This window comes from Pecten maximus, chromosome 16, assembly GCF_902652985.1.
Source record: "Pecten maximus chromosome 16, xPecMax1.1, whole genome shotgun sequence".
Classification (NCBI taxonomy): domain Eukaryota; kingdom Metazoa; phylum Mollusca; class Bivalvia; order Pectinida; family Pectinidae; genus Pecten; species Pecten maximus.
In genome coordinates, this window is record NC_047030.1 from 4179397 (window position 1) to 4197886 (window position 18490).

The 18490-nt window shown below is 36.4% G+C and overlaps 1 protein-coding gene across 1 annotated transcript in view; it reads right to left on the minus strand.

Annotated features, from left to right (window-relative positions):
* Positions 1-18490, minus strand: part of LOC117314650 (serine/threonine-protein kinase mTOR-like) — a 49959-nt gene that overhangs the window by 3330 nt on the left and 28139 nt on the right. The window contains exons 30-51 of the mRNA XM_033868725.1: positions 17950-18083; positions 17741-17819; positions 17280-17419; positions 15798-15898; positions 15296-15411; positions 14833-14910; positions 14454-14561; positions 13871-13996; positions 13171-13302; positions 11946-12064; positions 11109-11226; positions 10792-10986; positions 10362-10459; positions 9454-9649; positions 8982-9104; positions 8487-8669; positions 7030-7164; positions 3499-3673; positions 2976-3111; positions 2030-2177; positions 1598-1720; positions 625-707 (exon numbers count right to left, since the gene is read on the minus strand). Of these exons, the coding sequence (XP_033724616.1) occupies positions 625-707; positions 1598-1720; positions 2030-2177; positions 2976-3111; positions 3499-3673; positions 7030-7164; positions 8487-8669; positions 8982-9104; positions 9454-9649; positions 10362-10459; positions 10792-10986; positions 11109-11226; positions 11946-12064; positions 13171-13302; positions 13871-13996; positions 14454-14561; positions 14833-14910; positions 15296-15411; positions 15798-15898; positions 17280-17419; positions 17741-17819; positions 17950-18083 (2846 nt within the window). The remainder of the gene's footprint in view (positions 1-624; positions 708-1597; positions 1721-2029; positions 2178-2975; positions 3112-3498; positions 3674-7029; positions 7165-8486; positions 8670-8981; positions 9105-9453; positions 9650-10361; positions 10460-10791; positions 10987-11108; positions 11227-11945; positions 12065-13170; positions 13303-13870; positions 13997-14453; positions 14562-14832; positions 14911-15295; positions 15412-15797; positions 15899-17279; positions 17420-17740; positions 17820-17949; positions 18084-18490) is intronic.

An 18490-nucleotide genomic window follows, 5' to 3' on the forward strand; every position in this document is an offset into this window, starting at 1 on the left:
TATCATCACTGATACATAAATGTTTTATATCACCACTGATACATCAATGTTTTATATCACTGATACATCAATGTTTTATATCACCACTGATACATCAATGTTTTATATCACTGATACATCAATGTTTTATATCACCACTGATACATCAATGTTTTATATCACTGATCATACATCAATGTTTTATATCACCACTGATACATCAATGTTTTATATCACTGATACATCAATGTTTTATATCACTGATACTGAGACATCAGTAAATGGACAAATCAACGAAGTAAATAGTACAGAAAGTAAAATTGAATGATTTGCTGAAAGGAATAATTGGGTGGTTGGTTTGCACACTCGCCTTTCACCTAGGTGGCGAGGTTTGATTCCCTGATCGAACGTGAAAAAGTTAGAGGTCAACACACCACGGGGGTTTTCTTTGTGTAGTTTGGTTTTCACCCACAGTTAGACCTGTTGCACGCTTTCATCTTGGCCAACAAGCATGATTAATATAAGTTGGTATAGCTTGTTTTGCAAATGTTGAAAAATAAATAAAGTTTATGTAAATGGTTACAAATGAAATATGAGCCATGATTATAATGTACATTAAGTTATTGGTGTGTTTTAAACTCTTACCTGTCTCCCAATCCTAGCACATAGCCTACCATAGACATCACAGCCAGGGATCGCGTGTAGTTGGTTCTGCGATCAAACCAAACCTTGAAAAAGAGTACAATGTTTTAGAATTAGATTCAGTTTTCTTCAAACTTCACAACATTAATGAAACACCTGGCAGAAAGTGCCTGGTGTGTGAATGTGGAAAATATCCTGTTTTATTCTCCTTATACTTTTTCTAGGATGATCAAGCACGGCTATATTTTGTTCTTTTTACAGTTGTTTTCATCAATTTTGAGTTAGAATTACAGTTTTGTTGACATTTTGGTATTTTCTGCTGTTTTTTCTGTGCCAGGTCATGCATTTTAATAGATAGTCTACTGTTTTTTTCTGTGCCAGGTCGTGTATCATAATAGATAGTCTACTGTTTTTTCTGTGTCAGGCCGTGTATCATAATAGATAGTCTACTGTTTTTTCTGTGTCAGGCCGTGTATCATAATAGATAGTCTACTGTTTTTTCTGTGTCAGGCCGTGTATTATAATAGATAGTCTACTGTTTTTTTCTGTGCCAGGTCGTGTATCATAATAGATAGTCTACTGTTTTTTCTGTGTCAGGCCGTGTATTATAATAGATAGTCTACTGTTTTTTTCTGTGCCAGGTCGTGTATCATAATAGATAGTCTACTGTTTTTTCTGTACCAGGTCGTGTATTATAATAGATAGCCTACTGTTTTTTCTGTGTCAGGTCGTGTATTATAATAGATAGCCTACTGTTTTTTCTGTGGCATACCATGTATTATAATAGATAGCCTACTGTTTTTTCTGTGGCATACCATGTATTATAATAGATAGCCTACTGTTTTTTCTGTGGCATACCATGTATTATAATAGATAGCCTACTGTTTTTTCTGTGGCATACCATGTATTATAATAGATAGTCTACTGTTTTTTTCTGTGCCAGACCATGTATTATAATAATAGATAGTCATCTTACCTCAGAGCTAGGACTTTTGTACCAAAGTATTTTTGCAAGATCATCTCCTTGTGTGTGTTCTAGAGCATGCTCAAAAACTTCCACCTTCTGCATTAGTGTCAGGTGGTCATAGTCCGGTGCCATCTGTTGGGAGACAGTGAAACTATAGAGTGACAGGGGGAACAACTTCATCTACATAACAGCACTAGGCAAAGGTATGGTTGTCAGATAAGAACTGGTTATACAAATGTCTTTGAATATGCACACAAGTGATAATATGATGTGGAGGGCAATTTGACTTTGACATCAAATCTGCAAACGTTGAAATTACCAATTAGAAATAAAAACTGAAAAATACGTGATTTTCTCATAATTGAGAATGTGATGCGTTAAAGTCTAATTTATCATTTTATAAATTAGTATTATAATGACAGGAGAAATTTTGATATTTACCCGCAGCATCAAGCGGTGTTCGATATTCAGAAGGATCTTTTTCTTCTCACGGTAATCCCTGATCAAAGCGTGGAAAGTGTCTGTATGGGGGACCCAGCCAATCAGCCCAGAGTTGGTGGATAATGGAATCACAGAGAATCGCTGGATCCTGTATTAGGTACAAACAAAGTACTTATAAATTAAAATAAATTTCGTATTCCAACATTAAACACAAAGACAGGAAATACACCAAATTCAATTTTAATAGGAAATTGAGTGTGTTAATTAGCCATCACAGAAGTACAAACTAAACAATTAAAATGGTTTTTGCTTTTAACATTACACAAGATTTAATCTTCAATTTTGTTGTAGAAATCCAATAAACTAATCATCTGTTTTCTTCATCGATTTCTTATCAGGCATACTGAATGTACACAGTTGGTCATGCGAGGAATTAGATTTGCTATATACTTGCAGTCATTAAATAGCACAAATTACCCAGCAAATGGTAACATACACAAAGTTTAGATTGACTGAAGTAGTGAAGTGCTTACTGCCAAATATTTACATTCACTATGGTTGTGTGTGAAATTGAATAACGACAAACTAGGTCTGACTGGGACAACCATGAAATATTTGCTAAACTAAACTCTACAGTATATACAGGTATTATTCAACCATAAATGGAACTGAATGCAAAATTTAGTAAAAAATATTTCAAAATTTAACATAAAATAGTTTTTCAATCTCACGCAAAATATCATCTATTACTATTAACGTGTGTACGAAGAATTCTGCAAAACTTTGAAACCAAACTTGTGACTTACAAAAGAAAAACACTATATGCATGCCTCTGATCACACTGGCAGGGACCAAGAAAATACTCCAAACTCTCCAGTTTTTATTTTTTTTATTAATGAAACCCAATAGTGATAACAGTAATTCTAATATCAATATTGCTACTCACGTGAGGTTTCTTCTCAATGTTTCGGGATTGTTTAGGAGGAGTGAGTTCACCAGTCCGAACAGCTGCATCACACGTTCATCCTGTCTAAGATCTTCGTGTCCCTTCAGCAGGAACATGTACTCCTGTCCATTGTTTCCTGCATAGTCAACAGTTTATCACCACTTAGAAGTTGAGATTAGTTTAGTCAAGGATGCCGGGGTCATTTCACCATGATTCAAAATACCATGCTTCATTGAGTACGTTAATTTATATAAGAAATTAAAAGGTTGTGTCTTTACCTGCATTGATTCCTTGAGGAAAAGTAATAAAACCATTTGTTTCCATGGTAACCATGAAAATATTGAAACTGAAACCACTCCATAGCAAAAGGTACTACTAAACCACTTGAATGAATTATTGATGTGCGCAAAAAGTGTTGTTTACTTTATATCGTGAATGGTTTTGGAAATGCTCCAGAGAAGCGACCAGACAGTAGTATATGTAAGTAAATGAAAAAAAACATCAAAATAACCACCCATCTCACCAAATATGCTGAGTTTTCTCGGGCGCTGTTTTGAGGTGATGACCTGTAGTGAACTTTGCACCCTCCTAATTTTGATGACAGGTTGATTGGGGTCGTAAGTCCCTGGCACAGCCAGTTCTAGATCCTGACATCGTAATAATTTTGGGGAGACATACTGTAATTCCAGGGATGTCAACTGTAGACATGAAAACAAGATAAACAATATTAATTAGTAAACAAAATCACTATTAAAGAGTTTTGAATTTTTCTTCAAATCTGCATACTACTTAAACATCCAGCCTGAGGCTCAATAATTGACATAAAAGAAAAATAAAGTTGGTGCTTTTCTTTGAATACATTTATATACGAGGGCTGATTATTACGTTGTGAGCCTCATATTGAAGGATTTGAATTTTGCAGGACATATTGTATTATTTTTCAACATAATCCCCTTCAGTATCTATACACTTTTGCCAGCGGTGTTTAAGGGCCTTAATGCCACTTTTATAAAACTCCTTTTCTTGGCTGTTCAGAAAGTCATCCACTGTATGTATGACGTCATCATCAGACTGAAAGTGGGTGCCTGAAATAGCTGTTTTCAATTTTGGAAATAGATGAAAGTCTGATGGAGCGAGACCAGGTGAATAAAGCAGATGCTCAATCAGTTTAAAGCCACAATCGTGAATGGCAGCCATGGCAATGACAGACTTGTGAACAGGAGCATTTTTCTGATGGAATAACACACCTTTAGTGAGCTTTCCACTGCACTTAAGTTTAATATTTTCCTGTAACTGCCTCAGAACTGAAACATAGTATGTGCTATTGATTTTTTGTCCCATTTGGAGATAATCCAATGTTGTTCCATTTTGCAAAAGCCGCTTGGCTTGTTTACTATAGAGTGCTATTTCATCAATATAAACTAACCAAATGAGACCAGTCTTTGGGTACACGACCCTATATATACATGTAGTTAGAGAATATTATGACTTAAAAAGAACATCCTTGAGTACCTCCTTCAATACGAGACTCACAACATATTAATCATCCCTCGTATATATAATGCATTTTATGATGATTTTTACAACATATGTAACTGTTAGTCAAGACGATGTGGACATTTCGAAGCACTTTAAATTCAATGATTTATTGTATACGTGTAACTGAAGTATTTGTTCAACATGTCATCATTATGAAAACCATACCTTGACATAAAAAGTATCCCACTTAGATACAGAGTAATCACTACTATCATGCAGACCAGAAACCTTAAAATTTCAATACCATGATTTGTATCTCAAACACAGAATATTGAATAACATGAAAAGTTGACAGAGAAGCATTTCTTATAACTTGATATTCTCTTAAATAAAAGTCCAATCAAAAATATGTCAAAAACATAAAGTGATCCTAAAAATATATACCCCATGCATTTTCAAAATTAAATGGTCAAGGAGTTATCAATAAGAAAAAAATACCCAACCAAGCCCTCTTTCAAAATAAAAAAAAGAAATAGAGCCTTTTTTTCATAGCTCTGACTGCCACCACATACCTCTGGGAGTGGCTTGTCCCCCTGCAAGTCAAACTGGACATGTTAGACCAAATTAAACTAAATACACTACACTTTAGCCCATGCCATGGGGATTACCACTTTTTTTTTGCACTTTTTTTTTGCACTTTTTTTTTTTGCACCATGCCATGGGGATTACCACTTTTTTTTTGCACTTTTTTTTTGCACTAACAAAATAATACTTCTTGGACAATTGTTGTAAATATGGGGTAGTCAGACAGTGGAGGACATGTTTGCCCTTCACCACCAAGGTTGGGGTACGATTCTCTGATAGAAAAGTACAGGGTTATCTGCCGAACTGTATGACTTCGCTTTGTATGTATGTACCACTGATTCATTCTATATTAATCAGCTCCTGCACACTAACGTCCGAGCTAACAAGAGTAACTTTACATTTATCAATTATAGACATTTGGTGAGGACAGTATAGCGTTATACCAGTTTGGCATAATGCTTGGCCCTCAATCAATTCTACCATTTCAGTATAATAGCAATTTGACTGAATCAAAGATCATTTTAATTTTCTTATTAAATCTTATCAGATATATAAGATTTGTTTGCAAAAGTTTAGAATTGCATTGTGGTTCGGTCAATAATACCAGGTCGGTATAATGCCTGGCCCACAATCAATATTTTATTCTACCATTTCATTATGATAGCAAATTGACTGCACCGTTATATTTACCTTGATAACAAGAAATTTACACTAGGGCGTTGCGATGTCACAATGATTATGATATCATAAACACAATACTGACTTGGTGTTTCTATTTGTCAGGTTAACATCTCAAAATAATGACCTGGAAGTGACTATATTTTAGCCAATAAGAACTGAGGAAAAATAACACCATATCTAATATTGGTGGATAAAACAAGATCAATGTAATGCTATCTTCTAAACAGGTGCAATGTTCTAGGATATTGAAGTTGGTGTAATTCCTGTAGTACAATTAGCTGACTTTATGTTTGTATGAACCTACTACTACTAAAACGGTTATGAATAGTCGTGTTACCAAGGCAGGAGTGGAAAAGAATATGCTCACTCCATCTAACTGCATGTGTGAGTGTCAGTGAAGTAATTGTTAGGCCCCCTGTATGATCAGAGATGGTTTATCCTGTGTCTTAGGGGACAGGCTTGTTAACTGAAGAATAAGGACAGCTGTTGATTATAAGACACAGCTAAACAGTCGTCTACTGCAAAATCTCAAGGGTTTCCTTCTATCATCTATTAGGGGGCACTGAAGTGACGATCTACATTTGTTTTTGCAATGTATTCCATTTACTTATTTACTGCACAGTCACTGTCAATTTGCTGTTTTACCTGATTTACAAATACATGCCTAAAGATATAAATAATTATTTTGTGCTTTTGACAACTGTTGATATACTGCTTGATTAATGAAAAGGAAATATTAACATGCATCATTGAACATTTAAATTTGATTAAAATGTTAATATCATCACTATCAATACTTTGAAAATCTGGCAGTCAGCTTTGGGTAAATCCCCGATGGGAAGTTAGAGGTTATATAGCACTTGTTTCGCTGTATTGAACCTCTAACATTGTTGGAGTAAAACTTTTAAAAGGTTAAAATCCTGTTATCTGGGATAGCTGGAAAAAAAAACTGATGCCCTGAAAGGAACTGGTTTTTAAAAAGGTCACAAACAATCTTGTTACTTGGGGTAGCTGTTTGGAAATGATCCTGATGTCTGAAAGGACAATGAATTTTAAAATTGAAAAGGTTATAATCCTATTAATCATCAGGGGTAGCTGTTTGGAGATGTATCTGATGTCTGAAAGGACATGTATTTTAAAATTGAAAAGGTAATAATCCTGTTAATCATCTGGGGTAACTGTATAGGGATGTACCTGAAGACATAAAGGACAATGTATTTTAAAATTGAAAAGGTTATAATCATTTTACCTGGTGTAGCTGTTTGGAAGGACATGTATTTTAGAATTGAAAACGTTATAATCCTGTTACCTGGGGTAGCTGTTTGGAGATGCGTCTGAAGACATGGTAGTAGAGATCCCAGGCCTGAGTCAGGTCCTTCACATTACCAGACCTCTGATGCTTCCTACACCACTCCTGGGCATCCATCAGGTCTCTTCCATAAGCCTGTAATATCATCAAGTATTGGTCAAGTGTTCTGTACAGCTTCAAACAACATCAAATATAATAGGTAAAATAAAACTGTAACTTCTTGGTTAGATATTTACGTGAAAACCATTTTTTTATTGGTTTCTTTCAATATTTATATTAACCAATGAATGACAACATGTTTTACACTAAATAACAATTGTCTGCCTTAGAGTTCATTTGTCTGCCTAGAGTTCATCTGTCTGCCTAGAGTTCATCTGTCTGCCTAGAGTTCAATTGTCTGCCTAGAGTTCATCTGTCTGCCTAGAGTTCATTTGTCTGCCTAAGAGTTCATTTGTCTGCCTAGAGTTCATCTGTCTGCCTAGAGTTCATCTGTCTGCCTAGAGTTCAATTGTCTGCCTAGAGTTCAATTGTCTGCCTAGAGTTCATCTGTCTGCCAAGAGTTCAATTGTCTGCCTGGAGTTCATCTGTCTGCCTAGAGTTCATTATTCTGCCTAGAGTTCATCTGTCTGCCTAGAGTTCACCTGTCTGCCTGGAGTTCATCTGTCTGCCTAGAGTTCAATTGTCTGCCTGGAGTTCATCTGTCTGCCTAGAGTTCATCTGTCTGCCTAGAGTTCATCTGTCTGCCTAGAGTTCAATTGTCTGCCTGGAGTTCATCTGTCTGCCTAGAGTTCATTATTCTGCCTAGAGTTCATCTGTCTGCCTAGAGTTCATCTGTCTGCCTAGAGTTCATCTGTCTGCCTAGAGTTCAATTGTCTGCCTAGAGTTCATTTGTCTGCCTAGAGTTCATTATTCTGCCTAGAGTTCATCTGTCTGCCTAGAGTTCATTTGTCTGCCTAGAGTTCATCTGTCTGCCTCGAGTTCATCTGTCTGCCTAAGAGTTCGTCTGTCTGCCAAGAGTTCATTTGTCTGCCTAGAGTTCATTTGTCTGCTCAGAGTTCATTTGTACGCCTAGAGCTCATATGTCTGCTTGGAGTGCATTTATGTGTTTAAAGTCCTTTCAGATAAACTAAGTGGAGTTCCAGGTGCATAACTTAGTAATTGGGATTCTCTGATAATCTCTTGGGAATAATTAATTGGGTTATTCGAGTCTCTGGCTGGGACCTCCTGTGAATGACTAATTGGGATATCCGAGTGTCTGACTGGGACTTCCTGTGAATAACTAATTTGGTTTTCCAAGTGTCTGACTGGGTTCTTGCTACAGACAGATTGATATGACCCATATTAAGGCCAGTATCCTCTGTACACCACTTACTGGCTGGGTTCTGTTTGAGGGGACCAAGAGTGACACTATGTCAGACTGTAAAAACTGTGGGTTAGTTACTAATCAGAGTGTGTACCTGGTTAAAGGACGTTTCCTTGAGTGTCTGAGGTCCTCTCTCCATCATGGCATGTAGAGGCTCCAGTGTGGCAAACATTCCTTTCACGTCCCGCTCCCCAAAGTACAGACGTGATGCCTCCTCCAAGCCCTCATGCCACAGTTCATGCCACAGTATAGCCACACGAATCAGTTCCTCACTCACCTTAAAATAATTCAACAGTTATCTTCAAACACATCAATAATTTCTCATCTTTAAGTATTCTTTTTAAAAGATTCTTTAGGTGGTTATTTTTTCAAGTTTTCTTTTGAACTTTTTATCTTTTGTTTTATTTTTTTCATCAAGTTTTCTGAACTAATTAACTGGTTTTATTTTGAGATTTCTAATTGAAATTTTCATATTATGTTTTATTTTGATTTTTTTTTAGTTCAAATTTGTACATAGAAACAATTTCAAGGACTGTTTTATTTACTAAGACCAAATATTGCCAAAATGCTCCGATATATTCACGCTTACCAACATGGCCTGTTGTACAAGTGTGTTGCTGTGTTCACACATACTCTTCAGGATCTTGTTGGCCGCAGACTGTCGAGCCGTGGCATTACTCTTGGATGCCACAGTCAGAGGGTAAATCAGTGCCTGGAATTATGAGGTCATTGTAACCATGGCAACAGGTCAACAAAGACAATCATGTATTACTTTGTGATGTCATTCAGATAAATTTGTTTACAAAAGAAACATTCTGAAAATATGAACGATTCTTAATTTTTTCCATTTGGGATTCCCTTTCCCCCTCCCCCCCAAAAAAATTAAAATGTGAATTTGTTGCATAAATGGTCATGGTTTATAACTATTTACCAAATTTAAGTAAACATTTTGCAAATAAAAATATTCTACCATAACAAAACATTTAAAATCACTAAAACAGCAGCACAATTTTTGTATATAAGCGTACATTTCACAGCTGGTGACACGACAATATTCCTACCTGAGGGTGAGTTTTACCGACGTCTATGAGCAGCTGAGAGATGAGGCGACCCACCAATAGTCGAGGGGTGTCAATCCTGGCGATAAGTTGTGGGATAACCTGTAGCCAGTTGTCAATCTGTATGGTCTTCAGGCCTTCAACTAGAGCCTCGTACACCTCGGCCCACTGGCCATAGTCAAACCAAAGAGTCAGAAGTCTGGAGAAATAAAACATGTTATTACAGGCCTTCGTCTAGAGACAAATACACCTCGGCCCACTGGCCATAGTCAAACCAAAGGGTCAGAAGTCTGGGGAAATAAAACATGTTATTACAGGCCTTCGTCTAGATACACAATCACCTGGAAAAACCGACCGTAATCAAACCGAAGGGTCACAAATCTGGAGAAATAAAACATGTTAATACAGGCCTTCGTCTAGAGACACAATCACCTGGGCAAACTGACCATAATCAAACCAAAGGGTCACAAATCTGAGGAAATATAAACCACCAAGAATTATTCAAAGCCTTCCTCTAGAGCCTCATACACCTGGGTACATTGGCTGTAACCAGGTCACAGGGTCAGAAGTCTGGAGTAAACAATAGGTGGAGTATAATTAGTCTTCCTCTAGAGCCTCATACACCTGGGTACATTGGCTGTAACCACGTCACAGGGTCAGAAGTCTGGAGTAAACAATAGGTGGAGTATAATTAGTCTTCATCCAGAGCCTCATACACCTCCGCCCACTGGCTGTTATCAAACCACAAGATCAGATAAGTCTGGGAAAAATTAAAAACCCATCGTATCGGACTTTACAAATATGCTGTATCTATTCTGTAAAATTTTCCTCAGTGTGTGGAGTACCATTAATGAAAGAAATTTATATTTAAAGTTCAAAACGAAAACATGACCACATATATTTTAATATACCTCAAAGTGTCTTGAAGGCTGTTTTGCTGTGACAAAGAAATGGATCGGAAGAATCCATGTACAGCTGGAACACAGTATTTATGCATCTTAGCCGTATTCTGAAACATTCGAATTCAAATTATTTAGCCACAAACATATTGCAAATATATTCTCAATGACAAGATCTGCTGTTCTTGTTAATATCTATATCTACCTCTCAAATTATTGCAAAATCTTTTATAGTGCCAGCACTGCTTGTGGCATTAGCTGTGGCAAACAAGGCCACTTTGTTTATCTGTATTATTCTTCGCAAGTCTTTTAACTGTTGTGATATAGTCCAAAATAAAGAAGAAAATTTGGGAATGAATCAGATTTCATGCTTAATAATATTAACACATTGTCAATTAAACAAGAACTAAATAAGCACAGAAATACATGGGAGTCTACTTACTGATTCAATCCTGGGAGAGCCTGGGGTATCACTGGATCTTGACAAGTCCCCTGGGTTAATGACAGCCCGGCCAATGTCCCCAGGGCCCAGAGAGGCTGCCGAGGAGGAGGAACTAGAGGTTCCATCTCCAATCTGGTTTTGTTGTTTGTAGAACAGGACAGCCTCATAGTTCATTAGAGCCCAGGCATGACTAGCCTACAAGGAACAAACATTAAACTGTCAGTTAAAACAAGTCCTTCAGAAGGAGATATATCTGCCAACGGAAATTCTTCAGAACTGAAGTGAGAATTACACTACTCACTACATTAACTACCTACCTTGTACCAGGCTTTGTCATGCTCAGTTGCTAGGCTGTAGTTCTCCAGTACCTGGGGGATGGCTACCTCATTGATGTTCATTATAGCCTCCGTCCACTCACCCAGTTTCAGATAGCACCTGTTATTGCATTAAAGTATATTGAGTGACTTCAAAGTCTATCAAATGTTTGACACCTGCCTTACAAAATACTGCTGACACAAACAACTCTATGTTTTGCTTGATGTGTTTTGCTTTACTTTGTTCATTAAAATTTTATACAGTATATAAATATAACCAGAAACAAATGGATCATGTATTGTTGATCAATGACAAATTTCTTGATTGCAAGTGTATGGAAATTAAGTCTTGTTTACTAGATATATACTCTATGATTATTTACCTAGTAAGTAATTCACTATTACATTTATTGCTTTAAATAAAACTGAATCAGCTCAAAAGGTTTTTAATATCAATTATGATTTTAAAGATTTTGGTTTGTTTGTTTTTGTTTAACGTCCTATTAATAGCCAGGGTCATTTAAGGACGTGCCAGGTTTTGGAGGTTGAGGACTTGACTTTCATTTCATCATTGACATTACTCTTAACTTTGACTTACCTAGCCATGAATGACCTTGACCTATAAATACATAGCCATAGATGACCTTGACATGCAAATACCTAGCCATGAATGACCTTGACCTATAAATACATAGCCATGGATGACCTTGACCTGTAAATACCTAGCCATGGATGACCTTGACCTATAAATACCTAGCCATGGATGACCTTGACCTGTAAATACCTAGCCATGGAAGACCTTGACCTATACAAACCTAGCCATGGATGACCTTGACTTACCTTGCCATAAGTTTATTGAGCTCCCCTCTCTGCTGAGCATCCTCTGGAGCATTAAGCTGCATGGAGCGTGTTAGCAGTGAATGCTGCACAAAGTGTTGGAGTTTACCATAAGCCTCTTTCTGTAATACAAAACAAAAAAGTATCATTTTGCAAGTCTCTTTTTGTAATAACTCTTTTTGTAAACTTTAAACAAAATTCATCATTTTTGTAAACGTTGGTTGTTAATGTACAATTACATCAAGTTCAATATAGTCTGTAGACAATTACAGAATTTGTAAAAGCCTAGCTTATATTTCATAATTTTTGAAATCCAAGATATATCATCTACCAGTGTCAAAAATCTAATCTGTATTCCAATATTGTATATTTATACATCAACAATGTTTGTAGTACAGAAATTATTACACAATCAAATCTTTTCACAACCATTATGAAGCAAGTCATCGAAAATTTATTTTCACCATTTTGTGACATAGATGAAATCATAAATGGAAGCTTGATGAAGAAGGAAACCCAATTAGCCAGAGAAAACCCACGTGATGAAACCCGAGTGGCAAGAGAAAACACACATAATTGGGCAGGTAAGTTCCATACCTTTTTTCATGTCCAACCAGTCTTGATTGACATTGAAATTATTACTGCTTTCACACTCCATTTCTTAATACAGATTATATCAACTCCATATAATATAAATAGTTCTTGTTGGCCCAGGTGGTAGTGGGCTTAGGAAACCCAGATAGTTAGACAAGTGACCACCTACATGTTCACGTCTGATCAGAGAATCTAACCCCGGTTATTACCCAGAGAGGCGACCACCTATATGTTCACATCTGATCATCAGGGAATCGAACCCTGGTTGTTACTCAGAGAATCAAACCCCGGTTGTTACCCAGAGAGGCGACCACCTACATGTTCACATCTGATCATCAGGGAATCGAACCCTGGTTGTTACCCAGAGAGGCGACCACCTATATGTTCACATCTGATCATCAGGGAATCGAACCCTGATTGTTACCCAGAGAATCGTACCCCGGTTGTTACCCAGAGAATCGTACCTCGGTTGTTACCCAGAGAATCGTACCCGGTTGTTACCCAGAGAATCGAACCCCGGTTGTTACCCAGAGAATCGTACCCCGGTTGTTACCCAGAGAATCGTACCCCGGTTGTTACCCAGAGAATCGTACCCCGGTTGTTACCCAGAGAATCGTACTCCATCCCCACTTACCTTCAAGTTACTTTTCCACATGTGTTTCATATAGGCGAAGGTGACTTGTGGGTTGACAGTAGGTATTGGCTGGTCCGCCCTCTTACTTGGGTCACCTCCCAGCAATGTCACCAACATTTTGTGGGACAATGCCTATAAACAATACAGAACAACACAGTAAAACCTTATGTAATTTACATACTTTTTTGGGGTAGAAATTCCAGTGTTGGGCACAGTAACTGTTAAGTTATCAAGTGAACAAGAACAATATATTTGATGGTCTGGAGTAGCTTATGGCTACTTACTTAAGGCCACTCTATCAGCTATTCCGAAAATGCTAATGCTAATTCATAGTGTTCAAAACAATTGAATGGGTCTGTCAAAAATATCTATTCCTTGAAACAATCAAGGTTGAATGGATTGGTTGGTCAGATTATTTTTTCTGTTTGTAAAGAATATTTGATATAGAAAAAACACAGGCTATATTATTTGAAAATATCACATACGACAGCATACAAACTAATAAGTTCACTCACTGTGTTATTTAGTTAAGCTTATTCAGTCTCGGTTTAAAACTAAGGCATCTGACTGCAAAAAAACCAGTATTCTTTTTGGAATGCTAATTTAATACTCAAATATATGAAATATTTTATAATCTTTCTTTCCAATGTAACAACTTAAAGCAAAAATATTCAATGTTGTAAAGACATAAGGCACATACAAGATGTCCACTCTTGCGACACAGGCTGGTGTACTTGAGCCAAGTCTTCATGTCCTCAACAGGGGAGACAACCAGTGAGCGCACCTGGATGATGCGTTGCCAATCTTCCACCACCTTCTGACATCCCTGTAAACAACAAATGATATACTTCTGTAAACCCAAAGATATAACCAAATCCCCTGAGGACAAACATTTTTTATTATTAATCCATAATTAGAGCTACCCCGAGTATTAATATTTCATTGTTAACAATTATTTTAAAGTTAATTTAATTGGACGAAACATTATAGAAAAATGTTTCACAGAGTAATCCACACACAAATTTTCTTTAAATCCATATTTCATCCTTAAAAGGCTTGAGGGACTTATTAATAACAGATTTGGGGGATGTCTTTACTATTTCATCCAATGGGTATTAGGGATATCTTCATTATTTCATCCCAGCAGTGTGAATCACTTGATATATTGCATTTATATTCCATTGACCCACAGCAACTGCAAATTAAAATATTTCAGCTTCTGAGAAAACAGGGCTATACCAGTGGACACAGGACTATCCCTGTCTGGAAACACATTGTCGTACCTGTAATCGGTCCCACCACATGGCCTTGATTGTCTCCCTTCTCTCCGGCACTAGTTTGTACTGAATCACCTCCTCCAGCTCCGACAACATCTGTACATTGACCATAGCCTACAATAGAAATATGACCCCTGCATATTTATGTTATGACCTTGGTCCGTAAACTACCATATCATCAAACACATCTACATATCATCATTACACATCCGAGTGTCAACATCAATTCCACTGCAGTCCACCTAGGTACCATATTTATTGGTAAGGCAATTTGGTGTCAAAGTGTGAGCTTGAAACCTAGACAGGGCATGTGTAAAAATTGTCTTCTTTCATTATTTGTGTTTTATGTGGTATGTCCATTATATATAAAGGATTGAAGACTTACCCCGTATGCACGGTTATAGCTTTCTCCGACCATGGCCGTCAGCTCTGTGTCCAAAATATCACGGGCTTTGTCAATACACTGCAAAACCACATCTATTCAGTCAAACAACATTTTAAAAACACATATCTGTACGAACTGTAACAGCTTAATGATTTAATTCCTTTTTCTGTTGGAGGCGGACTTTTGTTGTTGATTTTTTAGCATGTTTTCTTGTTTTGATATGACATTCTTTTCTCAATACAATACTGTGTGCTTACAAAACATGTAAGTGGTCTTCTTACAAAAACTATGTACAGAGAAAAATTTCCATGTGAAGTTTAGGTAGAAAAAGTAACCCCCCCCCCCCCCCCCCCCCCCCCATTTATGTTTTCCATTAGCACACCCATCCTCTTTCCCTGATTTAAACAGCTTATATTGTTAGGCATGAAATGTCACCATTATTTCCAACACTCATTATTACTACCTGTTGAGCTAGTTGGTAGTTTTCAGAGTGTAAGGCGAACACAGCTCTGTAGAATGCACCATCGTAACTCGTCCTCGGGATAAGGCAAATATACTCCTCCATACTGTCCCACTGACCTGTAATACAAGGTCACACACAAGGTCACAAACCAAGGAACTTTAAATTCAAATGATGTTGAGCTACATGACCAGGAGACAACTGTGCAAACTTCTGCTATTTGTAAACTCTTGTTTTCTAAAGTCGTTATTAAGTTTTGTGTAGTTAATAAACTGGTATATTTTGTGTAGATAATAGACTGGTATATTTTGTGTAGACAATTGACTGGTATATTTTGTGTAGATAACAGACAGGTATATTTTGTGAAGATAACAGACAGGTATATTTTGTGTAGATAACAGACAGGTATATTTTGTGTAGATAACAGACAGGTATATTTTGTGTAGATAACAGACAGGTATATTTTGTGAAGACAGACAGGTATATTTTGTGAAGATAGACTTACCAAGTCCCCAGGATGCAGCAGCTGCCATTCTGGCCATCTTTGCACGGTTTTCATCACTCACTGTAGGCCATTTATCACAGGCAATCTGGTGGAGCTGGTTCCTGTTTAACACAATGTGGAATTAACATCTTATAATAATGTTCAAGGATAATTAACAGTTGACCATCAACTCAAAAACATTTCCTAAGATTAAGAAGAAGAAAGAAAGAAACAGAGGACTATTCATATTGTGTCTATGGACCGCCTTGGCATAGAAAAATTGTGCGCCTTCTGAAAATGAGAAACACTTTTAGTATAGATCTTCAAATTAGCATCTAAACTGTGATACATATAAATTTTAGTATGAATTATAATGTTTAACAATCTCCTGACAAAGTCTTTTAGATATGGATATAGAGGCATTGTTTTTGCCAGCATCCATTATGAACTTAACTTATATCCAATGAAAGGGGACAAAATAAAGGGATTTGTTCTCCAAAGATGGAATAGTTTATATCAGACAAGAATATTTAATTCTGAAATGTGTAACCATTATCATGATTTCTCTTAATGACATAATTGACCATTTGGGACAATGTAAATGTTGTCTTTTTTTGTTTTGTTCCAATTTGCAATGTTTTATCAGAATTTCAAGCACAAAGAATCTAAAGAATGTACAATATTATGAAACAGGCCATACTTTTTTTCTTGATGGTATTTTCAATTATATATTATCAGTTACTGTTAAAAGTAACTTCCTTGATTAACATTATTGACACATGAACTTTTCGTGTACAATTAGAGATTTCTGATGCTGATGGACACGGAGAGATGCAGGTTGATTAAGACTATGGGGTAGTTTTATTTTATTGGTAAATATGCTCGTTTCCTGTATGATATAAAGTTCCATGGGATTTTACATGCGTGAGATCTATGCTAAAACCAACATCCTTGAAACTCGCTTAAGTCATAAAATAGCAGTCTAAAAGGAAAACCTTAACATTGAAAATAATATCTCATTTGAGGTTTTTCCAAAACTCCTTCAAATCATCGAAAAAAAATACTAATTCAGATATCAGAATTTTCATCAATAGTGTTTTAATCTGAACACAAATTGTGTATTTGAGCATTTTGCTCACGAGCATTATACAATGTACATATATTATATATATTTTGCCTTTGTTTCAACACTTTTCTAGACAAGTATCTTAATTTTGGCTACATGTCAGTAGTATCTTATTTTGCAAACATAAATCTGTTGAGGAAATCATATGAGTGTCGACAAGGAGATTTCTGTACATACAACCTTATAATCAACCCAACGTTATCTTGGGAAGGAATTTTTAAATTTTCAGAAATAGACAGCAAAGGAATATGAAATGACAATTTATCACACTTTTAAATTTCCAATCTTCACCATATAACAAATTTGTGTGTGTGACTGTTAAGAGTAAATCATTAGGATACTTTTAAAGAAGAGACAAGCCTGGATCAGGTACATACCATTCTGCAAGTGCTTCTAGACAGCGCATCTTCCCAAGGGTAAGATTGATGTCATCAGCGGCCATTTCTTGTCGTCGATTGTAAGCATCTAAGGCCTTATTCCACTCATGTAGTTTCTCATACCAACCCTCTTGGATTTTCTGCAATTTTTCATTTAAGGTTACACTATTTTTAATATTTCAAAGCCTTCAGTTATTTCAATTTTAATTATTACATTTTTACCAGTGAAAAACAAAATTTAGAGCACTAGAAAATTTCTATATGAATGCCCCTGCTACTATACAAAGACATTGGTGTTATGATACTATGGTGTAAATATATATCAATCAAATCTATTGAGAGGTTCTCAAGGTATGGCATGAATCTTAACGAGACAGGACACATCATATCCCTATTATGAAAGGTAAATGTCACGTTGGGCTGAGTTATCTCCCTTAACTAGTAAATGCCCTACCACTCACCAGGTCAGCCCTGTGGTGCTTCATGGCATACTCCAAAACTCCAGCTGCTGACTCCGGCTGTTGTAACTTGTTGTTGATACTGAAGTACAAAACAAACAAAAACAACCATATATATTACAGTATACTATTCTGTTTTACATTTGGTTGAGAATTGAGCCTTGTTTTAATATGAACTTTTTAGTAGGAAAAAAAACAATATAAAATCTAACCTGATGAGGGCTTCCAGGGTTTCAGTGTTTGGACCCCGATGGAATTCCTCCTCTTTATAGTGCAGGGCTTTAGCATAGGCTCTGCACCTCATGGCCCGACCCCCTAGTAAGGATGTATCCAGGGGCAGGGGACCCTGAAACATAGTGACGGTTAAACAACTATAAAACTTGGGATATCTAAAAAGTAAAGCTCTAATATAAAACTAACCACGCATTTATGTCTTGCTGTTCTTTGCTCTAAAAGATAATGATAAAAAACGAAAACAAAAACAAATCAGAAACAAAATTAAATCTGACTGAATGAGCCAAAAAATCACCTCAAATTTAAAAGTACTTTTAGTATTATGATAGAGTTTATTACATGTGTGTATAAAGCAAGTCAGCAGAACTAGCTGTGTTCTAGCCAATTTTCAAAATACTCAAAATGTCTATTTTCCTCCTGATCTGACTTGTTCGCCTTTCAATTAACCTACATATCAAATTTAATTGCCATACATAGTACTTAACAGAAGTCACAAACAATAGGGAGAGATAGAATAAT